This window comes from Geotrypetes seraphini, chromosome 3 (assembly GCF_902459505.1).
Source record: "Geotrypetes seraphini chromosome 3, aGeoSer1.1, whole genome shotgun sequence".
Lineage (NCBI taxonomy): Eukaryota > Metazoa > Chordata > Amphibia > Gymnophiona > Dermophiidae > Geotrypetes > Geotrypetes seraphini.
The window spans coordinates 2,022,108-2,047,787 of NC_047086.1; the positions used below are offsets into that span (position 1 = coordinate 2,022,108).

The window sequence follows — 25,680 nt, forward strand, 5'->3', positions numbered from 1 at the left end:
AAATAGTCTTTCAGCAAATAGTCCAACACACATATCCTGATAGAGACCAGTACCTCCAATCCTTAGTGAGAGACTGCCAAGCTCACCTCCATATCTTCCACGTTTTCAGCTTCAGGCACATTCTCTTCAGCTGTGTCCATACTTTCTGGAGCCCCCAACTGCTCTGCTGACTCTTGGGCAATGGAATCCTCCCATTCCATAGACTCCTGTACGAGGTCTGGCCTTTGCCTGGCCCGGAGAACCTTCTCTGCCAGGTCCTCATGTGCAGCCTCCCTTACTACCTTGGAGAGCTGTTTAAGAGTATTGGTGCCACTCCCTGTTCTAGGTGTCTATGTTCCTAGCTTTCGTGCTCTTTGGCTCCCCCCCAGGTTGCTGGGCAGAATACCACTGGGTGCCCGATTAAACCTCTTAAGGGAGCTGGGTTTCTTACTGGGATGTGGAGCAAACCTGTATTCTGGCTCCTGCTCAGGTTCAGATGGCTCAGGATAGGCAGCTCTGCTTTCAGGATCTCCTGCCTGATCATTCTCAGTCAGTCTCTGGTCTCGGTCAAAGGATTTACTATGGGGTTTCACTCTGACATGATCGTCTCGGGGAGCGGAAATGTCACAAGGGATGGTGCAAGGAGATGAACTTTGGGTTCTTGCACCATGGAGAGACATTGCAAGGATTACAGGGACTAGACGGGTTACACCTGACCAGAAGAGGGAAGAATGTCCTTGGACACTGTCTAGCCCGCCTACTACACAGGGCTTTAAACTAGGTAAGTTGGGGGAGGGTACAGGCACAAACAACCTACCTAGCGAGCTAAGCTGCCAATACTTTTTTTGAGACTAAGGTAAGTAAACACAGATCTGGGTCAGGGGAGAGTATACACACTTTCGAGTCTGGTGTTGGCTCACATTATAATTCTGGGTCACATTGTAATTCTGGGTCTAAGGGGAGTACACATTGTAATTCTGGGTCTAAGGGGAGTACACATTGTAATTCTGGGTCCAGCGAGAGAACACACATTGCAAATTGTACTAAAGGAGTTCAAATAGCCCAAGCGGGAATACCCCCACAGGGTACACACATTTCTGAGTCTGGGATAGGAACACACTGTAGTTCTGGGTCTGGGGAGTCCAGGTTAGGTGCACGTTGTAACTCTAGGTCTAGGGAAAGTACAAAACATGAGAATAATGCTAAAGGTGTCCAAGTAGCTCAAGCGGGAACATCCCCACTGAGACATAACAAACATACAAAATGGAGGGCTATGTACGTAAACGCCCACAGTCTGGGAAACAAGATTCTGGAATTAGAAACAGAAATGAGGAATGCTGACCTGGATGTGGTGGCGATATCTGAGACCTGGCTCACGGACTCCCACGGGTGGGACATGGTCATAGCGGAGGAGATGTAGCATTATATACTAAAGATGACATTAAAGTCACCAGAATCACAGATGTCCAGTACACTGGGGAATCCCTTTGGGTAAATTTGGCCAGAGGGAAGGACAAATGCCTGTATCTTGGCGTAATATACAGACCCCCAAGACAACAGGATGACCTAGATATGGAATTAATCGGAGATATAGAGAATATCACCTTGTGTGGGGACACAGTATTGTTAGGTGACTTCAACATGCCTGATGTGGATTGGGACATGCTTTCCTCTGTTTCCGGCAGCAGCAGGAGGATATTAAACTCTATGAAGGGACCAAGACTCAGGCAACTGGTGTTGGAACCAACAAGGGATCAGGCAATACTGGACCTGATACTTACCAATGGAGAAAGTGTCACAGAGGTCTCGGTGGGCGACACATTGGCCTCTAGTGACCACAACATGGTATGGTTCAATCTCAGGAAAGGTTTCACTAAATCTACCACACTGACCAAGGTCCTCAAATTCAAGGACACAAACTTCAAAGAAATGGGAGACTTCGTTCACCAGGCGCTACAAAGCCAAGCAGAAACCGATAACGTGGAAGAAATGTGGTCGACTTTGAAAGCCACCATACAAGAAGCAACAAACCGCTATGTTAAATCAGTAAGTAAATGGCGAAGGAACAATAAGCCACAGTGGTTCTCTGCGGAGATTTCGGACCTCATCAAGGAGAAGAAAAAAGCATTCATCTCTTACAAACAATCAGGGAAACAAGACTCTAGGGAAGTCTATCTGGCCAAAGCCGTCAAAACAGCAGTTAGGGAGGCCAAATTCCGCATGGAGGAGTCTCTAGCGATGAACATCCAGAAAGGAGATAAATCCTTCTTCAGGTATATCAGTGATAGAAATAAGAACTCAGGCGGGATAGTACGTCTTAGGAAACCAGACGGAGACTATGTAGAAGTGGACTCGGAAAAAGCCCAACTGTTAAATGAATACTTCTGCTCAGTCTTCACCAGCGAGGCGCCAGGACTCAGCCCTCAGCTACAGGCAAGGGTTGACGCAGATGACCCGTTTAGTAATTTTGAGTTTACACCCAGCGGTGTCTACTGTGTCAAAGCTTAAGGTTAACAAGGCAATGGGGCCTGACAACCTACACCCCAGGGTGCTCAGGGAGTTGTGTGATGTCTTGGATGAACCGCTATCTGCGCTCTTCAATCTCTCCCTTAGTACGGGTAACGTCCCATTGGACTGGAAGACGGCTAACGTCATTCCACTCCACAAGAAAGGCTCCAAGATGGAGACAGCAAACTACAGACTGGTGAGTCTCACATCAATAGTGTGCAAACTAATGGAAACTCTAATCAAACGCCAATTGGATACGATCCTGAACGAGGAGAATCTACGGGATCCCCGTCAACATGGATTTACTAAGGGGAGATCCTGCCAATCCAACCTGATCAGCTTCTTTGACTGGGTGACGAGGAAGCTGGAGGTTGGGGAGTCCCTGGACATCGTATACCTGGACTTCAGTAAAGCATTCAATAGCGTACCACACCGCAGGTTGCTGAGCAAGATGAGTTCTATAGGATTGGGTGACACATTGACGAAATGGGTTGGGAACTGGCTTGGAGGTAGGCTTCAGAGGGTAGTGGTGAACGGCACCCCCTCCGAAATGAGGGAGGTAATCAGTGGAGTGCCGCAGGGCTCAGTCCTGGGCCCGATCCTATTCAACATCTTTATAAGAGACTTGGCAGAAGGGCTGCGAGGTAAAATAACATTATTCGCCGATGATGCCAAACTAAGCAATGTAGTGGGGAAAAGCACAACAGACATAAATTCAATGTCCGACAACATGATGCACGACCTACTCCTACTGGAGCGCTGGTCTAGGTCCTGGCAACTCAGCTTCAATGCCAAAAAATGCAAAGTCATGCATCTGGGCAGCCAAAATCCATGCAAGACTTACACTCTTAATGGCGAGATCCTAACAAGAACTGAAGCAGAACGAGACAGTGAGACTTAGAGTGAGAACATGAAGACTGCCAATAAAGTGGAGCAAGCTTCATCCAAGGCAAGGCAAATCATAGGTTGCATACGCAGGAGTTTCGTCAGCCGTAAGCCTGAAGTCATTATGCCATTGTATAGATCCAAGGTGAGGCCCCACCTGGAATACTGTGTGCAATTCTGGAGGCCGCATTACCGTAAGGATGTGCTGAGACTGGAGTCGGTCCAGAGAATGGCCACCCGGATGGTCTTGGGACTCAAGGATCTCACGTATGAGGAACGGCTGGATAAGTTGCAGCTGTACTCACTCGAGGAACGCAGAGAGAGGGGTGACATGATCAAGACATTCAAGTATCTCACGGGCCGCATCGAGGTGGAAGAAGATATCTTCTTTTTCAAGGGTCCCGCGGCAACAAGGGGGCATCTGTGGAAAATCAGGGGTGGGAAACTGCACAGGGACACCAGGAAATTCCTTTTCACTGAAAGGGTGGTTGATCGCTGGAATAGTCTTCCACTTCAGGTTATTGAGGCCAGCAGCGTGCCTGATTTTAAGGCCAAATGGGATAGACACGTGGGATCTATTCACAGAGAAAGGTAAGGGAGGGTCATTGGGGTGGGCAGACTAGATGGGCCGTGGCCCTTATCTGCCGTCTATTTCTATGTTTCTAGAGTGAATTGCTAAAGAGAATTGGGATTAGGGATTAGTCTTGCGGTGTTAGTTTGTTTTCAAGGATGTCTTGGATGTGTAATAGAGCGGGAAAGATGCTCAGAAGCCTGTCTTGGTGAGGAAGTAGCATGGGCTAGGCATGTTGTGGGATGTCTTAGAGGAGGAGACGGCGGATGTTGTGGATGGGTCATTCAGCCTTTATCTGCCATCAGTTTCAAGTAATAGTTTGGTACAGGGTTGTTGAATGTGGGTCCTCAAGGGTTTTCGGGATTCCCCTAGTGAATTCACATCAGATCCATGTGCATGCAAATAGACCTCATGCATATTCAATTGGGAAATCCTGAAAACCTGTTTTATTAGGCTATGTATTTTAATTGTATCTTTTAACTGATGTTGTATCCATAGTAGTTGTGTGTTTTTTTGATTTTTTAACTGAAATGTTTCAGTTTTTTCTGTTGTAAACCACCTAAAACTGTTGGTGGGGGGCTATATAAATTATTATTATTATGAAGTGATATTGCTCGATGTCAAGTGAAAGTAGTGGAGGAACTGGTGCAGCTCCTATACCATCACCTCTTCTCCTGGCTCGCGCCTCCAACTCTCCCGCCTTTATGGCAGCAGCCACACAGCTTCTTCGCGCTCATTTGTACTTCTAGGCCCCGCCCCTTCCTCAGCCTAGTTCCTATAGCCCCGCCTCTCCCGTCAAGAAGCCTACAATCACTGACGCCCCGCCCCGCTCTTCCTGCTCCACTTTGTCTCTGGCCAGAGCCCCGCCTCCCGCCTGGGGATCGTTCTGTTGGGTCAGGGCAGCTTCGGCCAACGCAGGGCCCTAGTAGTACCTGAGAGAAGCCGATAGACCCGCCCTAGCCAATCGCAACACGCTTTGGAACAGTGCATCTGGCCCCGCCCGCGTTAGACGTCTGTTCCTTATAGTTCCGCTCCCTGGTAGCCCCGCCCACCGCGCCTCGCGCCACCCCCGGCCTAGCCGCTGGAGCAAGTCTCCGCCCCCTGCCGCGGGTTAAGGTTGTTCCTCGAGCCCGGCCCCACCCCCTCACCCCGCACGTTCCCGCTCTCCGCCGCCGTCTCGTCGCTCCTCCGCCGGCTCCATGGCGTACAGTCAGGGCGGAGGGAAGAAGAAGGTCTGCTACTACTACGACGGTGAGTGACGGGGACGCCTGCGGCCTCCAGGCTCCGTAGCAGCGAGGGGGCTGGGCTGCTCCACTGGGCCCGCTGGGGGGAGTGTCATGGCGCTCGTAGCGCGTGAGAGGAAGAGGGGGGGGAGGGGGAGGAGGTCTGAGGCCCTGAAGAACAGGCACCTTCTTCTAATGCTTCATGGAGGGAAGCCAGCAGCAAGTAACAAAGGCTGCAGAAAGCCCTTCACTCTCTCGGGATGCTCAGCTTCAGAGCCATAAACTCATGCCCTGATGCACACCCTGCACCTCCCCCCCATGTCCCCAAAGCACCCTCATACACAGCCCCCTGCACCTCCCCCCATGGCCCCAAAGCACCCTCATACACCAGCCCCCTGCACCTCCCCCCATGGCCCTAAAGCATCCTCATACACAGCCCCCTACACCTCCCCCCATGGCCCCAAAGCATCCTCATACACAGCCCCCTGCACCTCCCCCCATGGCCCTAAAGAGTCCTCATACACAGCCCCTGCACCTCCCCCCATGGCCCTAAAGAGTCCTCATACACAGCCCCTGCACCTCCCCCCATGGCCCTAAAGAGTCCTCATACACAGCCCCCTGCACGTGCCCCCCTCATGTCCCTAAAGCATCTTCATACACAACCCCTGCACCTCTCCCCATAGCCCTAAAGCATCCTCATACACAGCCCCCTGCACCTCCCCCCATGGCCCTAAAGCATCCTCATACACAGCCCCCTGCACCTCCCCCCATGGCCTTAAACATCCTCATACACAGCCCCCTGCACCTCCCCCCATGGCCCCAAAGCATCCTCATACACAGCCCCCTGCACCTCCCCCCATGGCCCCAAAGCATCCTCATACACAGCCCCCTGCACCTCCCCCCATGGCCCCAAAGCAACCTCATACACAGCCCCCTGCACCTCCCTCCATGGCCCCAAAGCATCCTCATACACAGCCCCTGCACCTCCCCCCATGGCCCTAAAGAGTCCTCATACACAACCCCTGCACCTCCCCCCATGGCCCTAAAGCATCCTCATACACAGCCCCCTGCACCTCCCCCCATGGCCCTAAAGAGTCCTCATACACAGCCCCCTGCACCTCCCCCCATGGCCCTAAAGAGTCCTTATACACAGCCCCTGCACCTCCCCCCATGGCCCTAAAGAGTCCTCATACACAGCCCCCTGCACCTCCCCCCATGGCCCCAAAGCACCCTCATACACCAGCCCCCTGCACCTCCCCCCATGGCCCTAAAGCATCCTCATACACAGCCCCCTGCACCTCCCCCCATGGCCCCAAAGCATCCTCATACACAGCCCCCTGCACCTCCCCCCATGGCCCTAAAGAGTCCTTATACACAGCCCCTGCACCTCCCCCCATGGCCCTAAAGAGTCCTCATACACAGCCCCCTGCACGTGCCCCCCTCATGTCCCTAAAGCATCTTCATACACAACCCCTGCACCTCCCCCCATGTCCCTAAAGCATCCTCATACACAACCCCTGCACCTCCCCCCATGGCCCCAAAGCACCCTCATACACCAGCCCCCTGCACCTCCCCCCATGGCCCTAAAGCATCCTCATACACAACCCCTGCACCTCCCCCCATGTCCCTAAAGCATCCTCATACACAACCCCTGCACCTCCCCCCATGTCCCTAAAGCATCCACATACACAGCCCCCTGCACCTCCCCCCATGGCCCTAAAGAGTCCTCATACACAGCCCCCTGCACCTCCCCCCATGGCCCCAAAGCATCCTCATACACAACCCCTGCACCTCCCCTCATGGCCCTAAAGCATCCTCATACACCAGCCCCCTGCACCTCCCCCCATGGCCCTAAAGCATCCTCATACACAGCCCCCTGCACCTTCCCCCATGGCCCCAAAGCATCCTCATACACAGCCCCCTGCACCTCCCCCCATGGCCCTAAAGAGTCCTCATACACAGCCCCTGCACCTCCCCCCATGGCCCTAAAGAGTCCTCATACACAGCCCCCTGCACGTGCCCCCCTCATGTCCCTAAAGCATCTTCATACACAACCCCTGCACCTCCCCCCATGTCCCTAAAGCATCCTCATACACAACCCCTGCACCTCCCCCCATGGCCCCAAAGCACCCTCATACACCAGCCCCCTGCACCTCCCCCCATGGCCCCAAAGCATCCTCATACACAGCCCCCTGCACCTCCCCCCATGGCCCCAAAGCATCCTCATACACAGCCCCTGCACCTCCCCCCATGGCCCTAAAGAGTCCTCATACACAACCCCTGCACCTCCCCCCATGGCCCTAAAGCATCCTCATACACAGCTCCCTGCACCTCCCCCCATGTCCCCAAAGCACCCTCATACACCAGCCCCCTGCACCTCCCCCCATGGCCCTAAAGCATCCTCATACACAGCCCCCTGCACCTTCCCCCATGGCCCCAAAGCATCCTCATACACAGCCCCCTGCACCTCCCCCCATGGCCCCAAAGCATCCTCATACACAGCCCCTGCACCTCCCCCCATGGCCCTAAAGAGTCCTCATACACAACCCCTGCACCTCCCCCCATGGCCCTAAAGCATCCTCATACACAGCCCCCTGCACCTCCCCCCATGTCCCCAAAGCATCCTCATACACAGCCCCCTGCATCTCCCCCCATGGCCCCAAAGCATCCTCATACACAGCCCCTGCACCTCCCCCCATGGCCCTAAAGCATCCTCATACACAACCCCTGCACCTCCCCCCATGTCCCTAAAGCATCCTCATACACAACCCCTGCACCTCCCCCCATGTCCCTAAAGCATCCTCATACACAGCCCCCTGCACCTCCCCCCATGGCCCTAAAGAGTCCTCATACACAGCCCCCTGCACCTCCCCCCATGGCCCCAAAGCATCCTCATACACAACCCCTGCACCTCCCCCCATGTCCCTAAAGCATCCTCATACACAACCCCTGCACCTCCCCCCATGTCCCTAAAGCATCCTCATACACAGCTCCCTGCACCTCCCCCCATGGCCCTAAAGAGTCCTCATACACAGCCCCCTGCACCTCCCCCCATGGCCCCAAAGCAACCTCATACACAGCCCCCTGCACCTCTCCCCATGGCCCCAAAGCAACCTCATACACAGCCCCCTGCACCTCTCCCCATGGCCCCAAAGCACCCTCATACACAGCCCCTGCACCTCCCCCATGGCCCTAAAGCATCCTCATACACAACCCCTGCACCTCCCCCCATGTCCCTAAAGCATCCTCATACACAACCCCTGCACCTCCCCCCATGTCCCTAAAGCATCCTCATACACAGCCCCCTGCACCTCCCCCCATGGCCCTAAAGAGTCCTCATACACAGCCCCCTGCACCTCCCCCCATGTCCCTAAAGCATTCTCATACACAACCCCTGCACCTCCCCCCATGGCCCCAAAGCACCCTCATACACCAGCCCCCTGCACCTCCCCCCATGGCCCTAAAGCATCCTCATACACAACCCCTGCACCTCCCCCCATGTCCCTAAAGCATCCTCATACACAACCCCTGCACCTCCCCCCATGTCCCTAAAGCATCCTCATACACAGCCCCCTGCACCTCCCCCCATGGCCCTAAAGCATCCTCATACACAACCCCCTGCACCTCCCCCCATGGCCCCAAAGCATCCTCATACACAACCCCTGCACCTCCCCTCATGGCCCTAAAGCATCCTCATACACCAGCCCCCTGCACCTCCCCCCATGGCCCTAAAGCATCCTCATACACAGCCCCCTGCACCTCCCCCCATGGGCCCAAAGCATCCTCATACACAGCCCCCTGCACCTCCCCCCATGGCCCCAAAGTATCCTCATACACAGCCCCTGCACCTCCCCCCATGGCCCTAAAGAGTCCTCATACACAACCCCTGCACCTCCCCCCATGGCCCTAAAGCATCCTCATACACAGCCCCCTGCACCTCCCCCCATGGCCCCAAAGCATCCTCATACACAGCCCCCTGCACCTCCCCCCATGGCCCCAAAGCATCCTCATACACAGCCCCCTGCACCTTCCCCCATGGCCCCAAAGCATCCTCATACACAGCCCCCTGCACCTCCCCCCATGGCCCCAAAGCATCCTCATACACAGCCCCTGCACCTCCCCCCATGGCCCTAAAGAGTCCTCATACACAACCCCTGCACCTCCCCCCATGGCCCTAAAGCATCCTCATACACAGCCCCCTGCACCTCCCCCCATGTCCCCAAAGCATCCTCATACACAGCCCCCTGCATCTCCCCCCATGGCCCCAAAGCATCCTCATACACAGCCCCTGCACCTCCCCCCATGGCCCTAAAGCATCCTCATACACAACCCCTGCACCTCCCCCCATGTCCCTAAAGCATCCTCATACACAGCCCCCTGCACCTCCCCCCATGTCCCTAAAGCATCCTCATACACAGCCCCCTGCACCTCCCCCCATGGCCCTAAAGAGTCCTCATACACAGCCCCCTGCACCTCCCCCCATGGCCCCAAAGCATCCTCATACACAACCCCTGCACCTCCCCCCATGTCCCTAAAGCATCCTCATACACAACCCCTGCACCTCCCCCCATGTCCCTAAAGCATCCTCATACACAGCTCCCTGCACCTCCCCCCATGGCCCTAAAGCATCCTCATACACAACCCCTGCACCTCCCCCCATGTCCCTAAAGCATCCTCATACACAGCCCCCTGCACCTCCCCCCATGTCCCTAAAGCATCCTCATACACAGCCCCCTGCACCTCCCCCCATGGCCCTAAAGAGTCCTCATACACAGCCCCCTGCACCTCCCCCCATGGCCCCAAAGCATCCTCATACACAACCCCTGCACCTCCCCCCATGTCCCTAAAGCATCCTCATACACAACCCCTGCACCTCCCCCCATGTCCCTAAAGCATCCTCATACACAGCTCCCTGCACCTCCCCCCATGGCCCTAAAGAGTCCTCATACACAGCCCCCTGCACCTCCCCCCATGGCCCCAAAGCAACCTCATACACAGCCCCCTGCACCTCTCCCCATGGCCCCAAAGCAACCTCATACACAGCCCCCTGCACCTCTCCCCATGGCCCCAAAGCACCCTCATACACAGCCCCTGCACCTCCCCCATGGCCCTAAAGCATCCTCATACACAACCCCTGCACCTCCCCCCATGTCCCTAAAGCATCCTCATACACAACCCCTGCACCTCCCCCCATGTCCCTAAAGCATCCTCATACACAGCCCCCTGCACCTCCCCCCATGGCCCTAAAGAGTCCTCATACACAGCCCCCTGCACCTCCCCCCATGTCCCTAAAGCATTCTCATACACAACCCCTGCACCTCCCCCCATGGCCCCAAAGCACCCTCATACACCAGCCCCCTGCACCTCCCCCCATGGCCCTAAAGCATCCTCATACACAACCCCTGCACCTCCCCCCATGTCCCTAAAGCATCCTCATACACAACCCCTGCACCTCCCCCCATGTCCCTAAAGCATCCTCATACACAGCCCCCTGCACCTCCCCCCATGGCCCTAAAGCATCCTCATACACAACCCCCTGCACCTCCCCCCATGGCCCCAAAGCATCCTCATACACAACCCCTGCACCTCCCCTCATGGCCCTAAAGCATCCTCATACACCAGCCCCCTGCACCTCCCCCCATGGCCCTAAAGCATCCTCATACACAGCCCCCTGCACCTCCCCCCATGGGCCCAAAGCATCCTCATACACAGCCCCCTGCACCTCCCCCCATGGCCCCAAAGTATCCTCATACACAGCCCCTGCACCTCCCCCCATGGCCCTAAAGAGTCCTCATACACAACCCCTGCACCTCCCCCCATGACCCTAAAGCATCCTCATACACAGCCCCCTGCACCTCCCCCCATGGCCCCAAAGCATCCTCATACACAGCCCCCTGCACCTCCCCCCATGGCCCCAAAGCATCCTCATACACAGCCCCCTGCACCTCCCCCCATGGCCCCAAAGCATCCTCATACACAGCCCCTGCACCTCCCCCCATGGCCCTAAAGAGTCCTCATACACAACCCCTGCACCTCCCCCCATGGCCCTAAAGCATCCTCATACACAGCCCCCTGCACCTCCCCCCATGTCCCCAAAGCATCCTCATACACAACCCCTGCACCTCCCCCCATGGCCCCAAAGCACCCTCATACACCAGCCCCCTGCACCTCCCCCCATGGCCCTAAAGCATCCTCATACACAGCCCCCTGCACCTCCCCCCATGGCCCCAAAGCATCCTCATACACAGCCCCCTGCACCTCCCCCCATGGCCCCAAAGCATCCTCATACACAGCCCCTGCACCTCCCCCCATGGCCCTAAAGAGTCCTCATACACAACCCCTGCACCTCCCCCCATGGCCCTAAAGCATCCTCATACACAGCCCCCTGCACCTCCCCCCATGTCCCCAAAGCATCCTTATACACAGCCCCCTGCATCTCCCCCCATGGCCCCAAAGCACCCTCATACACAGCCCCTGCACCTCCCCCCATGGCCCTAAAGCATCCTCATACACAACCCCTGCACCTCCCCCCATGTCCCTAAAGCATCCTCATACACAACCCCTGCACCTCCCCCCATGTCCCTAAAGCATCCTCATACACAGCCCCCTGCACCTCCCCCCATGGCCCTAAAGAGTCCTCATACACAGCCCCCTGCACCTCCCCCCATGGCCCCAAAGCATCCTCATACACAACCCCTGCACCTCCCCTCATGGCCCTAAAGCATCCTCATACACAACCCCTGCACCTCCCCCCATGTCCCTAAAGCATCCTCATACACAACCCCTGCACCTCCCCCATGGCCCTAAAGAGTCCTCATACACAGCCCCCTGCACCTCCCCCTATGGCCCTAAAGAGTCCTCATACACAGCCCCCTACACCTCCCTCCATGGCCCTAAAGAGTCCTCATACACAGCCCCCTACACCTCCCCCCATGGCCCTAAAGCATCCTCATACACAACCCCTGCACCACCCCCCATGGCCCTAAAGCATCCTCATACACAGCCCCTGCACCTCCCCCCATGGCCCCAAAGCATCCTCATACACAGCCCCTGCACCTCCCCCCATGGCCCCAAAGCATCCTCATACACAACCCCTGCACCTCCCCCATGTCCCTAAAGAGTCCTCATATACAGCCCCTGCACGTGCTCCCCTCATGTCCCTAAAGCATCCTCATGCACAACCCCTGCACCTCCCCCCATGTCCCTAAAGCATCCTCATACACCAGCCCCCTGCACCTCCCCCCATGTCCCTAAAGCATCCTCATACACAGCCCCCTGCACCTCCCCCCATGGCCCGAGTTTGAGACTAGAGAGTTGCGTGGGGACAGAAATCCCACTCATCCCCGCCTGTCCCCGCCAGGATCCTCTCCATCCCCACCCGTCCCTGCCAGGATCCTCTCCATCCCCACCCGTCCTCGTCTGGATCCTCTCCATCCCCACCTGTCCCCGCAAGGAATTACCTCCATCCCCGCCCGTCCCCATAAAAAACAGCAATTACTTCTGACAGGATCATCAATTCCACAGTTTCCTTTGTGTTTCCGCTGCTGTTTTCCTTGGGGAATCTCTTTGGTGGAACCCTTTTTTTGTTTTCTGTTCAGATAATTAACTTATAAACCCCCTCTTTTACTAAGGCTGACGTATCCGTTATATTATATTGATGAACCCTGCTTCCAAAGCCTTCCATCACCATGGGAGTCCCGTGGGCTAGAGGGGGGTCCCCATGGGAGTCCCGTGGGCCAGAGGGTGGTCCCCGTAGGAGTCCTGTGGGTTAGGGGGGATTCCCACAGGACCGTGGGATTCCCGCGATCCCTGTTGCCGTGCAGACCTCTATTTGAGACCACTGCTTAATACCATTTGAAAGAGGGCAAATATCTAATTATTCCGTTCTAGCATTGGATGCTTCTTAAATTTAGTAAAAATATTCTGGCACAAGTGTCAAACCTTAAAAAAGGAAGTCATATTGAGCATTGGAAAATAATAATTAACTAATAAAAATAGTACACATTTAGGGCTCCTTTTACTAAGTTGCAAAAATGGTTTTAGCGTGTGCTTAGCGCGCACAGAATTACCACGCGCGCTAGACGCTAATGCCAGCATTGAGCTGGTGTTAGTTTTCCCACATAGCGCGGGAGTTTGCGCATGCTAAAAATGTTAGTGCACCTTAGTAAAAGAGGGGGTTAATTTTCCCCACCACCAAATTTCCCCATCCCATCCCACCCGGCTACTTTTTCATGCCACCAGGCTGGAAAAAAATTTCTGGGGAGAACACTGACCTGGAATGAGCTTCCAGAGGGTGTGATAGGTTTTGGGGTTCAAGAAGGGATTAGATGATTTCCTGAAGGAAAAGGGGATAGAAGGGTATAGATAGAGGATTACTATACAGATCCTGGACCTGTATGGGCTGCCGCATGAACGGACTGCTGGGCATGATGGACCTCTGATCTGACCCAGCAGAGATACTGTTTATGTTATGAATTATTCCAAGGAGACCATTAGTTTTTTGGATTTGAGTATCATTCAAAAAGCAGAATATTTTCAAACTAATGTTTATATCAAACCTACCAACAGAAATACTTTTTAAAATTATCACTAGAGGTGTTGCCGCTTTGTGGGTGGAGTCTCGCATGATTAATCCAGCCAAAATTTTTAGAGCAGCCACTTAGTCATCTTTTCATACCTTTACCGGATTTTACAGAATGGCAATCACATTTGGGGCTTCAGGTTGGTGTTGCGGCAGGCTCTTTTGTCCCACCCTAGATGTTGCCGTTGCTTTGGTACGCCACCTGTTGTCATTACTCCAGAGTGGATGTAACAGAATGGAAGATTAGGTTCTTACCTTTGATAATCTTCTTTCTCTTAATCCATGAAGGAGTCATTACAGCTCGCCCTCAGTCTTCTCTGTCTCTTGTATCACCTGCATATTTCTGCCTCAAATTTTTCTCCTTTCAGGCCTCAGTATCTTCCAACCAGCAGACAAGAACCTGTGGAGAAACCTTTTATATATGTGGGTACATATCTCTACCGAAAAGCGTGTTTCCAATTTGTTCTTATTGCACACGGCAGGCTGGTTCTATGTTGTTGCCATTCTTGCCTGTTTATTTATTCTTTTCTATATTGCAGATCAGAACAGATTGAAGTTGTATAGTGGGGAGTTTCCCCTTGCCCCCTTGGTGTCTGTTTTATTTCAGTCCTATTTGGTCGCTTTTGGATGGTACTGTAGGGGGCTTTATGTTCCTCAGCCAAATGGGAGGAGCAGAAGAGAAAAGTGTGTTGGATTTATGCAACACCATGTTTATAGGTTGGGATGACTCCTTCGCTGATTAACAGAAAGAAGATTACCAAAGGTAAGAAGCTAATCTTCCATTATATGAAAAAGGCCATGTCAACTTTAAATGTTGTCTTATGACTGTCAGGGAGTTAAAAAAAAAAATGAAAATAGTCCTGTGCTATTAAATTGCTCACAATGAAGTGCTCAGACCAGCAGCTTATGTGCTAAATCAAGTGCAAGCACAGGCCAGCAAAGGGACCATCGTCATAATTTAGCACTTCATATAAAATACAAATTAAAAAAAAAAAAAATTTAGATGATCCTTATAGGAATTCAGTTTAATTATAAAGTGTTTCCTGTGACATTGTGAGTAACTTTAAATGTTGCACATAAAACATTAAATGAATCTACTGGGATAAAAAGAGAAACCAAGTAGCTTACCTCTCTCGAATGCCTTTCTCAGTTGCGGATGAAAAGACAAAATGGCCTCATGTGCGCATGCACAGGGGAAAGGTGGGAAAAATCATGATGTTGCAGGATAAAGAAAAGAACCAATGGACAAAACCTGCTCTTAGATCTGGACTACACATTGGTAGAAGACCTGATTATAAGCAGTTTTATCCATTGGCCCTGATGAAGCAAAACGAAACACTGGCTGCCATATGTTGTGGGCTTGTAGTGGTTGACTAAAATTACGCCAGGTGTACACCTGGCTGGGCCTCCGCTTTTGCGGATCACCGGATTTGATGGACCGAAGGTCTGATCCAGAGATGGCAGTTCTTATTTTCTTATGTTCTTGTGCTGTTCTGGACATTGAGAGAAACTTAAAGGGAAATTTTCAGCTTTCAGTTAAGGAAATAGTATAGCCTTTAAAGTCTCTGTTAGGATTTTATATAAAAAGTATTTTAGTCTAGATCAGTGTTTTTCAACCTTTTTTGGGCAAAGGCACACTTGTTTCATGAAAAAAATCACGAGGCACAGCACCATTAGAAAATGTTAAAAAATTTAACTCTGTGCCTATATTGACTATATATAAAGTAATTCTCTTGAATAGGAATCAAATAAACACAAAGAAAGTATTTTATAATTACTTTATTATGAAATATTAAGTAAACAGAATAGTGAAAAATTATAAAATACTTTATTCAGTGCGAAACCTGGGCCTGTTTGGCTGAACACAAAGCTGATATTATCCCAGGACAAGCAGGCAGGTATTCTCACTAGTGGGTGATGTCATCCAACAGAGCCCCGATACGGACATCTTGCAAGCATGTCTTGCTTGAAGAAACTCAGAAGTTTCGAGATGCCCGCACCGCGCATGCGCCAGTGCCTTCCCGCCCGATGTACCGGGCGTGTCTCCTCAGTTCTTTTCTTTCCGCGGAGCTGAGAAGTTTCACTTCATTCTGCGCTGACTGAATTTCAGTAATTTGCCTTCTTTCTACCGCGTTTTTTTGTTTATTTGATTTATTTCAATTTTACTTTATATTTTCTAAAAAAAAAAAAGTTAAAATTATTTCTTCCGGCGGTTCGGCCGGGCCGGCCTCGTGGCTTGGGCCTAGCGCCTTCGACCTTGCAGCGACGATTTTCCGGCCTATGTCCCGGCCAATCACCGGTTTTAAAAAGTGCAGCAAGTGCCAGCGTGCGATTTCGTTGACGGACCCGCATCGACGCTGTCTTCAGTGTCTTGGTCCAGAATACGTTCCGAAATCGTGCCGGCCTTGTTCCACGCTCACTGCGCGCTCGTTCAAAAGGCGCTGCTTGCTCTGGGAGTCGATGTTTAAGATGGAGTCTGCCAAAGAGCCGTCTGCTTCTACTTCTACTGATGTTTCGCCGATCCGGTCGAAACCTGCATCGACAACTCCTGCATCTGGCATTGTGAAGTCGGCATCGTTCACTCCGACTTCTGCCTCCAGTTCGGCATCAGTGCCTGTCCCCGTCTCCTCGGCTCAGGTACCGCCTTCCACTGTCCCTCCGGTGGTCATCAAAGTGCCTAAAGCTAGCAAGCAGAAGCACTTGGCCACGAAGGAGCGCGAAGACCGTGCTGGAGGACCCCCTTTCGGTGCGGATCCCTCCATATCGGCTTCGCTGCGATCCCTGCTGGAAGCTCAGTTTGTCGAGCTTATGCAGTCTATGGGACCCCGGCTTATCGCCTCCATTCAGGGTGACCTCCCGGTCCCGGTCCAGGGGGGCGGACCGCCCCCTCCCCCTCCTCCTCGTCGTTCGATCTCTCTGCTCGACGAGGAGGATCGGCGGAGGGCGGCGGGAGTCTCGAGACGGCCTTCATTTAGTGATATGCCGCCTTTGGAGCCCATTACGCCTCCTCGACAGCAGAGTGCTGGGTCAGCCCCTGATAATCGAAGTCCTGGGCATACTGCATCGCAGGAAGAGTTCTTCCGCACTCCATACCAGACCTGGGTGGCACTGCGTGAGTTCGCATCCTTACCACCTCTGCGATCCACTGCATCTAGTCCCATCCATTCCTTGGAAGCTTCGGGGGATCGTGCGATGCATAGAAGATCTCGTTCCCCATCCCGGCACCGAGAGGGGCATCGATCTCGCCACTCATCTCGCCACTCCTCACGTCATTCAGAGGTGTCCCCGCAAAAGAAGATCCAGCGTATGGGATACTCCTCGTCGGATTTATCCCCGCCTGAGGGGCCGGAGTATGAGGAACCATCTACCTCCTATTCTCCTTGCCGCTCTCAGCTTTCTCTGGACCCGGAGGCTTCCACTTCTTCTAGTCCGTCGCGCCGGCCGGCGCTGGCGGACCAACTGTCCTTCTCCTCCTTCCTCCGACAAATGGCGGATGACTTGGATGTGACTTTGGACACGGGTTCTCGATATTCTAAGGAGTATCTGGACACCATGCATTTGCCTCATCCTCCGGCGGAGACGCTCCGGCTTCCTCTGCATAAACTGCTTGACCAGACTTTCATGCGTTGTTTTGAGACACCGTATTCCATCCCTGCAGTTCCCAGTAAGTTGGATGCTCGATACCGCATCGTCCACCACAAAGGATTTGAGGGGGCCCAACTATCTCATCAGTCCCTTCTGGTAGAGTCCTCCCTCAAACGATCTCATCCCTCCCAGGTTTACGCCTCAGTACCACCGGGCCGTGAGGGGAGGACGATGGACAAATTTGGTAGACGTATCTACCAGAACTCGATGATGGCGACTCGAGTGCTCAATTACAATTTCTTCTTTTCTTCATATTTGGACTTTTTCTTGCCGGTGCTCCGCAAGTTCATCCCTTTTATCGATGCTCAGGCTCGATACGAGTTTGAAGAGGTGGTGGCGACCCTTTCCCAGTTACGCCTGCAGCTGATGCAGTTACGCCTCCTACGATGCCTTCGAGCTCTCGGCACGGGCTGCGGCCTGTTCGGTCGCCATGCGTCGCCTGGCATGGCTTCGTACGATTGATATGGATCCAAACCTCCAAGACAGGCTTGCAAATGTGCCTTGTGCGGGGGCGGATCTGTTCGATGAGTCTATCGAGACTGTTACTAAGAAGCTTTCGGACCATGAGAAGTCCTTCCAGTCTATTCTGCGGCCTAAGCCCAAGCCTCAATAGTCTCGTCCCTCTAGGCCGCCTCTAATTTACCAGCGGCATTATCAACCGAGGCAGACTCCTCCGGCGAGACAGCCTGCGAAGAGACAGCCTCCCCAGAAGCCTCAGCAGAAGCCTCAGATGCCGGCTGCACCCAAGGCTACTCAGCCTTTTTGACTCTCTTCCAGGGAGCATAACCGACCTCGTTCTGTCTCCCCCCGTTTTTCCCATTGGGGGTCGTCTCCATCATTTTTGTCATCGATGGGAGACAATCACCACGGACCTTTGGGTCCTTACCATCGTAAGAGAGGGATACTCTCTTCATTTCCAACGGGTCCCCCCGGACCACCCGCCAAGAGAGTATCCTTCAAACTTGACGCAGACCGCTCTTCTCCTCCAGGAGGCTCAGGCTCTGCTTCGGCTTCGGGCCGTCGAGCCGGTTCCATTAGATCAGCAAAACCTGGGGTTTTACTCCCGGTACTTCCTGGTCCCGAAGAAGACGGGCGATCTGCGTCCCATTTTGGACCTTCGAGTCCTCAACAAGTTTTTGGTCAAGGAGCGGTTCCGTATGCTGACCCTTGCCTCTCTCTATCCCCTCCTCGAGCAGAACGATTGGTTATGCTCTCTGGACCTCAAGGAGGCCTACACTCACATCCCGATTCATCCGGCCTCCCGCAAGTTCCTCAGATTTCGGGTGGGACATCTGCATCTGCAGTATTGAGTGCTTCCATTCGGCCTTTCCTCGTCGCCCAGAGTCTTCACGAAGTGTCTGGTGGTGGTGGCCGCTGCACTCCGGAACATGGGTCTCCAGGTGTTTCCAAACCTCGACGACTGGCTCATCAAGGCACCGTCGGCTCCAGAGGTCATTTCGGCGACCTTGACTACAATTTGTTTCCTGCAGAACTTGGGCTTCGAGATCAACTTTCCCAAGTCACATCTTCAGCCCACCCAGTCTCTCCCCTTTATTGGGGCTGTCCTGGATACCATCCAACTTCGAGCATTCCTTCCTCCTCAACGCAGGGATGCTCTCCTTCTACTCTGCCAGTCGGTGTCTTCTCGCCAATCCATCTCAGCGAGACACATGATGGTCCTCTTGGGCCACATGGCATCTACAGTTCATGTAACGCCTTTTGCCAGACTTCATCTCAGAATTCCTCAATGGACCCTGGCATCTCAGTGGACTCAGGTGTCCGACCCGTTGTCCCGTCACATTTTAGTCACTCCTGCTCTACGGCAGTCTCTTCTCTGGTGGATGACCTCTTCGAATCTATCCAGAGGTTTGCTGTTTCACTCTCCTCCCCACCAGAAAGTTCTCACGACCGATTCATCGAACTATGCATGGGGGGCTCATCTGGATGGTCTTCGCACTCAGGAGTTCTGGACCAGTGCGGAACGACTCCATCAAATCAATCTTCTGGAGCTCAGAGCCATCTTCAATGCTCTCCAAGCTTTTCAGCATCTGCTTCACGACATGGTGGTCCTTATTCGCACAGACAATCAGGTCGCCATGTATTATGTCAACAAACAAGGGGGCACGGGCTCGGCCCCTCTTTGCCAGGAAGCTCTTCGAGTCTGGGATTGGGCGGTCCGCCACAACACCTTCCTCAGAACTGTCTACATTCAGGGGAAAGACAACGTCTTGGCAGACAAATTGAGTCGTCTTCTCCAGCCTCACGAATGGACGCTCCACTCCGACCCCCTTCATCAGATCTTTGCTCAGTGGGGAACGCCTCAGATAGACCTCTTTGCAGCCCCCCACAACTTCAAACTGCCTCAGTTTTGCTCCAGGATCTACACTCCTCATCGCCTCGAGGCAGACGCCTTTCTACTGGATTGGGGGAATCGCTTCCTATATGCGTTTCCTCCATTCCCTCTCATTCAAAAGACTCTGGTCAAGTTGAGATCAGACCATGCCACCATGATTCTGATTGCTCCTCGGTGGCCCAGACAACCTTGGTACTCCCTTCTACTTCAACTGAGCAGCAGGGAGCCAGTACTTCTTCCAGTGTTTCCTTCACTACTTACTCAACATCAAGGTTCACTACTTCATCCCAACCTGCAGTCCCTCCACCTGACAGCTTGGTTCCTTTCAACATAACTCCTCACCAGTTCTCTCAAGCAGTGAGGGAGGTCTTGGAGGCTTCCAGGAAGCCTGCTACTCGACAATGCTATTCCCAAAAATGGACTAGATTTTCTTCCTGGTGTATTTCCAATGCCACGGAACCTCAGCGAGCTTCCCTTTCTTCTGTATTGGACTATCTTCTACACCTGTCTCAGTCTGGTCTCAAGTCTACCTCTATACGAGTCCACCTGAGTGCTATTGCGGCTTTCCATCAGCCTCTACAGGGGAAACCTTTGTCTGCTCATCCTGTGGTTTCCAGATTTATGAAAGGTCTTTTTCATGTCAACCCTCCTATCAAACCTCCTCCTGTGGTTTGGGATCTCAATGTTGTCCTGTCTCATCTCATGAAGCCTCCGTTTGAACCTCTCAACAAGGCTCCACTTAAGTATCTCACCTGGAAGGTGGTTTTTCTGGTGGCCCTCACGTCTGCTCGCCTGGTCAGTGAGCTTCAGGCCCTAGTGGCGGATCCACCGTTCACTGTATTCCATCATGACAAGGTGGTTCTTCGTACACATCCAAAATTCTTGCCTAAAGTGGTCTCTGAATTTCACATCAACCAATCCATCGTGCTTCCAGTGTTCTTTCCAAAGCCTCATTCTCATCCTGGAGAATCTGCTTTACACACTCTGGACTGTAAACGTGCTTTAGCTTTCTACTTGGATCGCACAAAGCCACACAGAACTGCTCCTCAACTTTTCGTCTCCTTTGATCCAAACAAGTTGGGACGACCTGTATCGAAGCGCACCATCTCCAACTGGATGGCGGCTTGTATCTCTTCCTGCTATGCCCAGGCTGGATTATCCCTTCCCTGTAAGGTCACAGCCCATAAGGTCAGAGCAATGGCAGCCTCTGTTGCCTTCCTCAGATCGACACCGATTGAGGAGATTTGTAAGGCTGCCACTTGGTCCTCGGTTCATACATTCACCTCTCATTATTGTCTGGATACTTTCTCCAGACGGGATGGACAGTTTGGCCAAACAGTGTTACAAAATTTGTTCTCTTAAGTTGCCAACTCTCCCACCATCCCATTGGGGTTAGCTTGGAGGTCACCCACTAGTGAGAATACCTGCCTGCTTGTCCTGGGATAAAGCAATGTTACTTACCGTAACAGTTGTTATCCAGGGACAGCAGGCAGCTATTCTCACGTCCCACCCACCTCCCCTGGGTTGGCTTCTCAGGCTAGCTACCTGAACTGAGGAGACACGCCCGGTACATCGGGCGGGAAGGCACTGGCGCATGAGCAGTGCGGGCATCTCGAAACTTCTGAGTTTCTTCAAGCAAGACATGCTTGCAAGATGTCCGTATCGGGGCTCTGTCGGATGACATCACCCACTAGTGAGAATAGCTGCCTGCTGTCCCTGGATAACAACTGTTACGGTAAGTAACATTGCTTTCTGGCTGGAATCGAAGAAAGACACACACGTAGCTCTTCGTCAACAGCTCTCTGTCTCTCTCTGTATTTGGTTTTTATAGCATACAAAAATAGACAAATATACCCTCCATCCTTTTTATTAAACCACAATAGCAGTTTTTAGCGCAGGGAGCTGCGCTGAATGCCCAGCGCTGCTCTTGACGCTCATAGGCTCCCTGCGCTAAAAACCACTATTGCGGTTTAGTAAAAGGTGACCATATTGTAAAATATAGACAGCAGATATAAATTCAGAACTGTGCATAGTAAGTGAAGGGAAGTTTTCATCTCTGGGAATTTACCCAGTTAACTATTAAGTTATTTGGGCAAATTCCTTTGAAAACTGTGGTAATACTGCCTCCACTTTGCTAAATTTAAAATAAAATCATTTTTCCTACCTTGTCTGGTGATTTCTGGTTGCACTTTCTTCTTCTGACTGTGCATCCAATCTTTCTTCCCTTCTATCAGCCTGTATGCTTTCTCTCCTCCACACCTCATTCCCTCCCCCAACGTTTTCTTCCTCTCTTCATGCCCCCTTTCTTTTTTTCTGTTTCTCTTCTTTCCTTCTGTCTCCCTGCCTGCCCCCTTTCTTTCTTTCTCCCTGCCATTCCCCAAGCCACTGCCACTGCCGCTGCCATCGGGGAACAGGACCCACCAATGGATAACAGGCCCCAAAGCCAACGTCGACGCATGCTCTCCCTGACGTCAATTCTGCAATCGGAGAGGAAGTTCCGCCCAGCCAGGCAGCGATTGGCTGGCCCGAACTTCCTCTCCGTCTGCAGAATTGACGTCGGGGAGAAGAAGACATATCGGCTCGATAGATTAGATCGCCAAGACAAAGTGAGTCCTGGGTGATCGACTCACTTTGCCTTGGCGAGCTACTGGCGCCCCTGCCTCGGGCCTCCTGTCAGCTCCGGGCCCCTGAATGCAGGACTGGTAGTACTGCCCTGATGGCGGCCCTGCGGCACACCAGGCAACATCTCGCGGCACACTAGTGTGCCGCGGAACAGCGGTTGAAAAACACTGGTCTAGATTACCGTATTTTCACCCACATACCGCGCACCCGTGTAAAACGCGCACACGGATATAGCGCGCGGGGAACACAAATTTATGTAAAAAAAAATTTAATATAGCGCGCACACGCGTATACCGCGCATGCTAAAACCTCCTCCCGCCTACTCCGAACCGGCATCCTCCACCCCGCTCGCTTACCCACGTTTTACAACTTTTTTTTTTCAATCCGATCCGGCATCCCCCCTGCGAACCGGCATCCTCTCCCCCCCCCGCTCGCGTCACCCCCTCCCCCGCGATCCTACATCCCCCCCAGCACCGCAAAACATCTCATACCCGATTGGGCACCGGCACCAGCACCAATGCACAGGATGTGCCAGTGCCCGAAGATCCTCCCTCGTTGGTTTGGGCTGGGCTGGGTGGTGCGGTGTGGGAGAGATCCTCTTTCTTTCTGCGCCGGGCTGGGCTAGGCTTTGAGCATTTGCGCATGCTCAAAGCCTTCTGGTCTCGCTCTCTCCTAGGCTTTGAGCATTTGCGCATGCTCAAAGCCTTCTGGTCTCGCTCTCTCCGAGAGAGAGCGAGACCAGAAGGCTTTGAGCATGCGCAAATGCTCAAAGCCTAGTCCAGCCCGGCGCAGGAAGAAGGAGGATCTCTCCCACCCCGCACCGCCCAGCCCAAACCAACGAGGGATGATCTTCGGGCACTGGCACGTCCTGTGCATTGGTGCTGGTGCCGGTGCCCAATCGGGTAAGAGATGTTTTGCAGTGCTGGGGGGGATGTAGGATCGCGGGGGAGGGGGGGGGTGACGCGAGCGGGGGGGAGGATACCGGTTCGCAGGGAGGATGCCGATCGGATTGAAAAAAAAAAGTTGTAAAACGCGCTCACACATATAACGGTTATGCATGGTTTGTAAAATCGTGTATAACGCGTGCGTTATATGCGTGAAAATACGGTAGTAATTTAGATTGTGCAGAGCATAAGATAAAATCAGATTAAGGCAAAGAGAGCAGTTGAGGAAAAAGAGATTAGCTTTCATAAACTACAAAAGATCGCAGAAAGAGGAAGAAAGACTAAAATATCTGGAAAACTTAAGAAGCTATTGATAGGAAAACAAAGATGCAAATGGAAGAAAAATAGCTGACATGGTAAAACAGGGGGACAAGACATTTTTCAGGTAAATTGGTAATAGGAAGAAGTGCAAAAATAGCATTGTGAGACTAAAAGGTGAAGGGAAAAAATATGTAGACGTTGATAAAGAAAAGGCTAAATTGCTTAACAAATATTCCTGTGCTGTGTTCATGGCTGAAGCGCTGGGAGCAGAACCACAGAAGACAAACGTGAATAGGGATGGATTAGTGGTAGACCCTGATTGATTTTTAGAGGGTTGGGTTCATGAGGAGCTGGCTAAATTAAAGGTAGACAAAGCGATGGGGCCAGATGGTATACATCTGAGGGTGCTGAAGGAACTTAGGGAAGTTCTGGTAGCTCCGCTGACTTACCTTTTCAACGAGTTTCTAGAGTCGGGAGTGGTACCGGAGGACTGGAGAAAGGCGGATGTGGTCCCTCTTCATAAAAGTGGAAGTAAGGAAGAAGTAGGGAATTGCAGGCCAGTAATAGAAACATGATGGCAGATAAAGGCCAAATGGCCCATCTAGACTGCCCACCCACAGTAACTATTATCTCTTTCTCTCTCTCAGAGATCCCACGTGCCTATCACAGGCCCTCTTGAATTCAGACACAGTCTCTGTTTCCATCACCTCTTTGGGAGACTGTTCCATGCATCTACCATCTTTTCTGTAAAAAAGTATTTCTTCAGATTATTCCGGAGCCTATCACCTCTTAACTCCATCCTATGCCCTCTCATTGCAGAGTTTCCTTTCAAATGAAAGAGACTCGACTCTTGCGCATTTATATTATGTAGGTATTTAAACGTCTCTATCGTATCTCCCCTCTCCCGCCTTTCTTCCAAAGAATACAGATTGAGATAATTAAATCTGTCCCCATATGCCTTATCACAAATATCACACACCATTTTAGTAGCCTTCCTCTGGACCGACTTCATCCTTTTTAAATCTTTTTGAAGGTGCTCCTCTTTTGTGGACATAAGTTCTTCACCCCTAAACTGTACCTTTCCCTTGGGTTTTTGCAACTCAAATGCATGACCTTGCATTTCTTAGCTACTTGACATATGCTCCAAGAACCACACTTAAAATGTCCAGTTAGTGTGTCATTTTAACTTGTTTGTGCTTTTCTTGGTTTAATCATTGAGGGACACAGGATCTCCTTTAAATTAGCATTTCTTAAAAATGCTATCCGAAGGTTCTTTTTTTCAAAAACTGGATGTAAATTAATATTGTCCCAATTTTTCTTTACAATTTGTGTCACAAATTACTGTTTGAACTATAGCGCATAACAAAGGTTTCAACATCCTCTTCAAATTTATTGCTTCTCTGTTCCTCCAGTAAATGCTCTCTATTAAAATATTTTGTTTGCCGTCATGCTTTTTCGATTAAAGAGCTCATAAGAACATAAGAATTGCCGCTGCTGAGTCAGACCAGTGGTCCATGGTGCCCAGCAGTCCGCTCCCGCGGCGGCCCTCTGGTCAAAGACCAGCGCCCTGAGACTAGCCCTTCCTGCATACGTTCTGGTTCAGCAGGAACTTGTCTAACTTTGTCTTGAATCCCTGGAGGGTGTTCTCCCCTATGACAGATTCCGGAAGAGCGTTCCAGTTTTCTACCACTCTGGGTGAAGAAGAACTTCCTTACATTCGTACGGAATCTATCCCCTTCCAATTTTAGAGAGTGCCCTCTCGTTCTCCCTACCTTGGAGAGGGTGAACAACCTGTCCTTATCTACCAAGCTATTCCCTTCAATACCTTGAATGTTTCGATCATGTCCCCTCAATCTCCTGTGTTCGAGGGAGAAGAGGCCCAGTTTCTCTAATCTTTCGCTGTACAGCAACTCCTCCAGCCCCTTAACCATCTTAGTCGCTCTTCTCTGGACCCTTTTGAATAGTACTGTGTCCTTCATGTACAGCGACCAGTGCTGGATGCAGTACTCCAGGTGAGGGCGCACCATAGCCTGGTACAACGGCATGATAACCTTCTCCGATCTGTTCGTGATCCCCTTCTTTATCATTCCTAGCATTCTGTTTGCCCT

General features: G+C 52.2%; 1 protein-coding gene across 2 annotated transcripts in view; it reads left to right on the plus strand.

Moving 5' to 3' along the window:
* The first annotated feature begins 5,007 nt into the window (after positions 1-5,007).
* HDAC2 (histone deacetylase 2) overlaps positions 5,008-25,680 on the plus strand; it is a 345,065-nt gene continuing 324,392 nt past the window's right edge. The window contains exon 1 of one of the 2 annotated variants that reach the window (XM_033936641.1): positions 5,008-5,194. In XM_033936641.1, coding sequence (XP_033792532.1) covers positions 5,143-5,194 — 52 coding nt within the window. In that variant the 5' untranslated portion in view covers positions 5,008-5,142. The remainder of the gene's footprint in view (positions 5,195-25,680) is intronic. The other variant, XM_033936642.1, reaches the window with a different exon arrangement.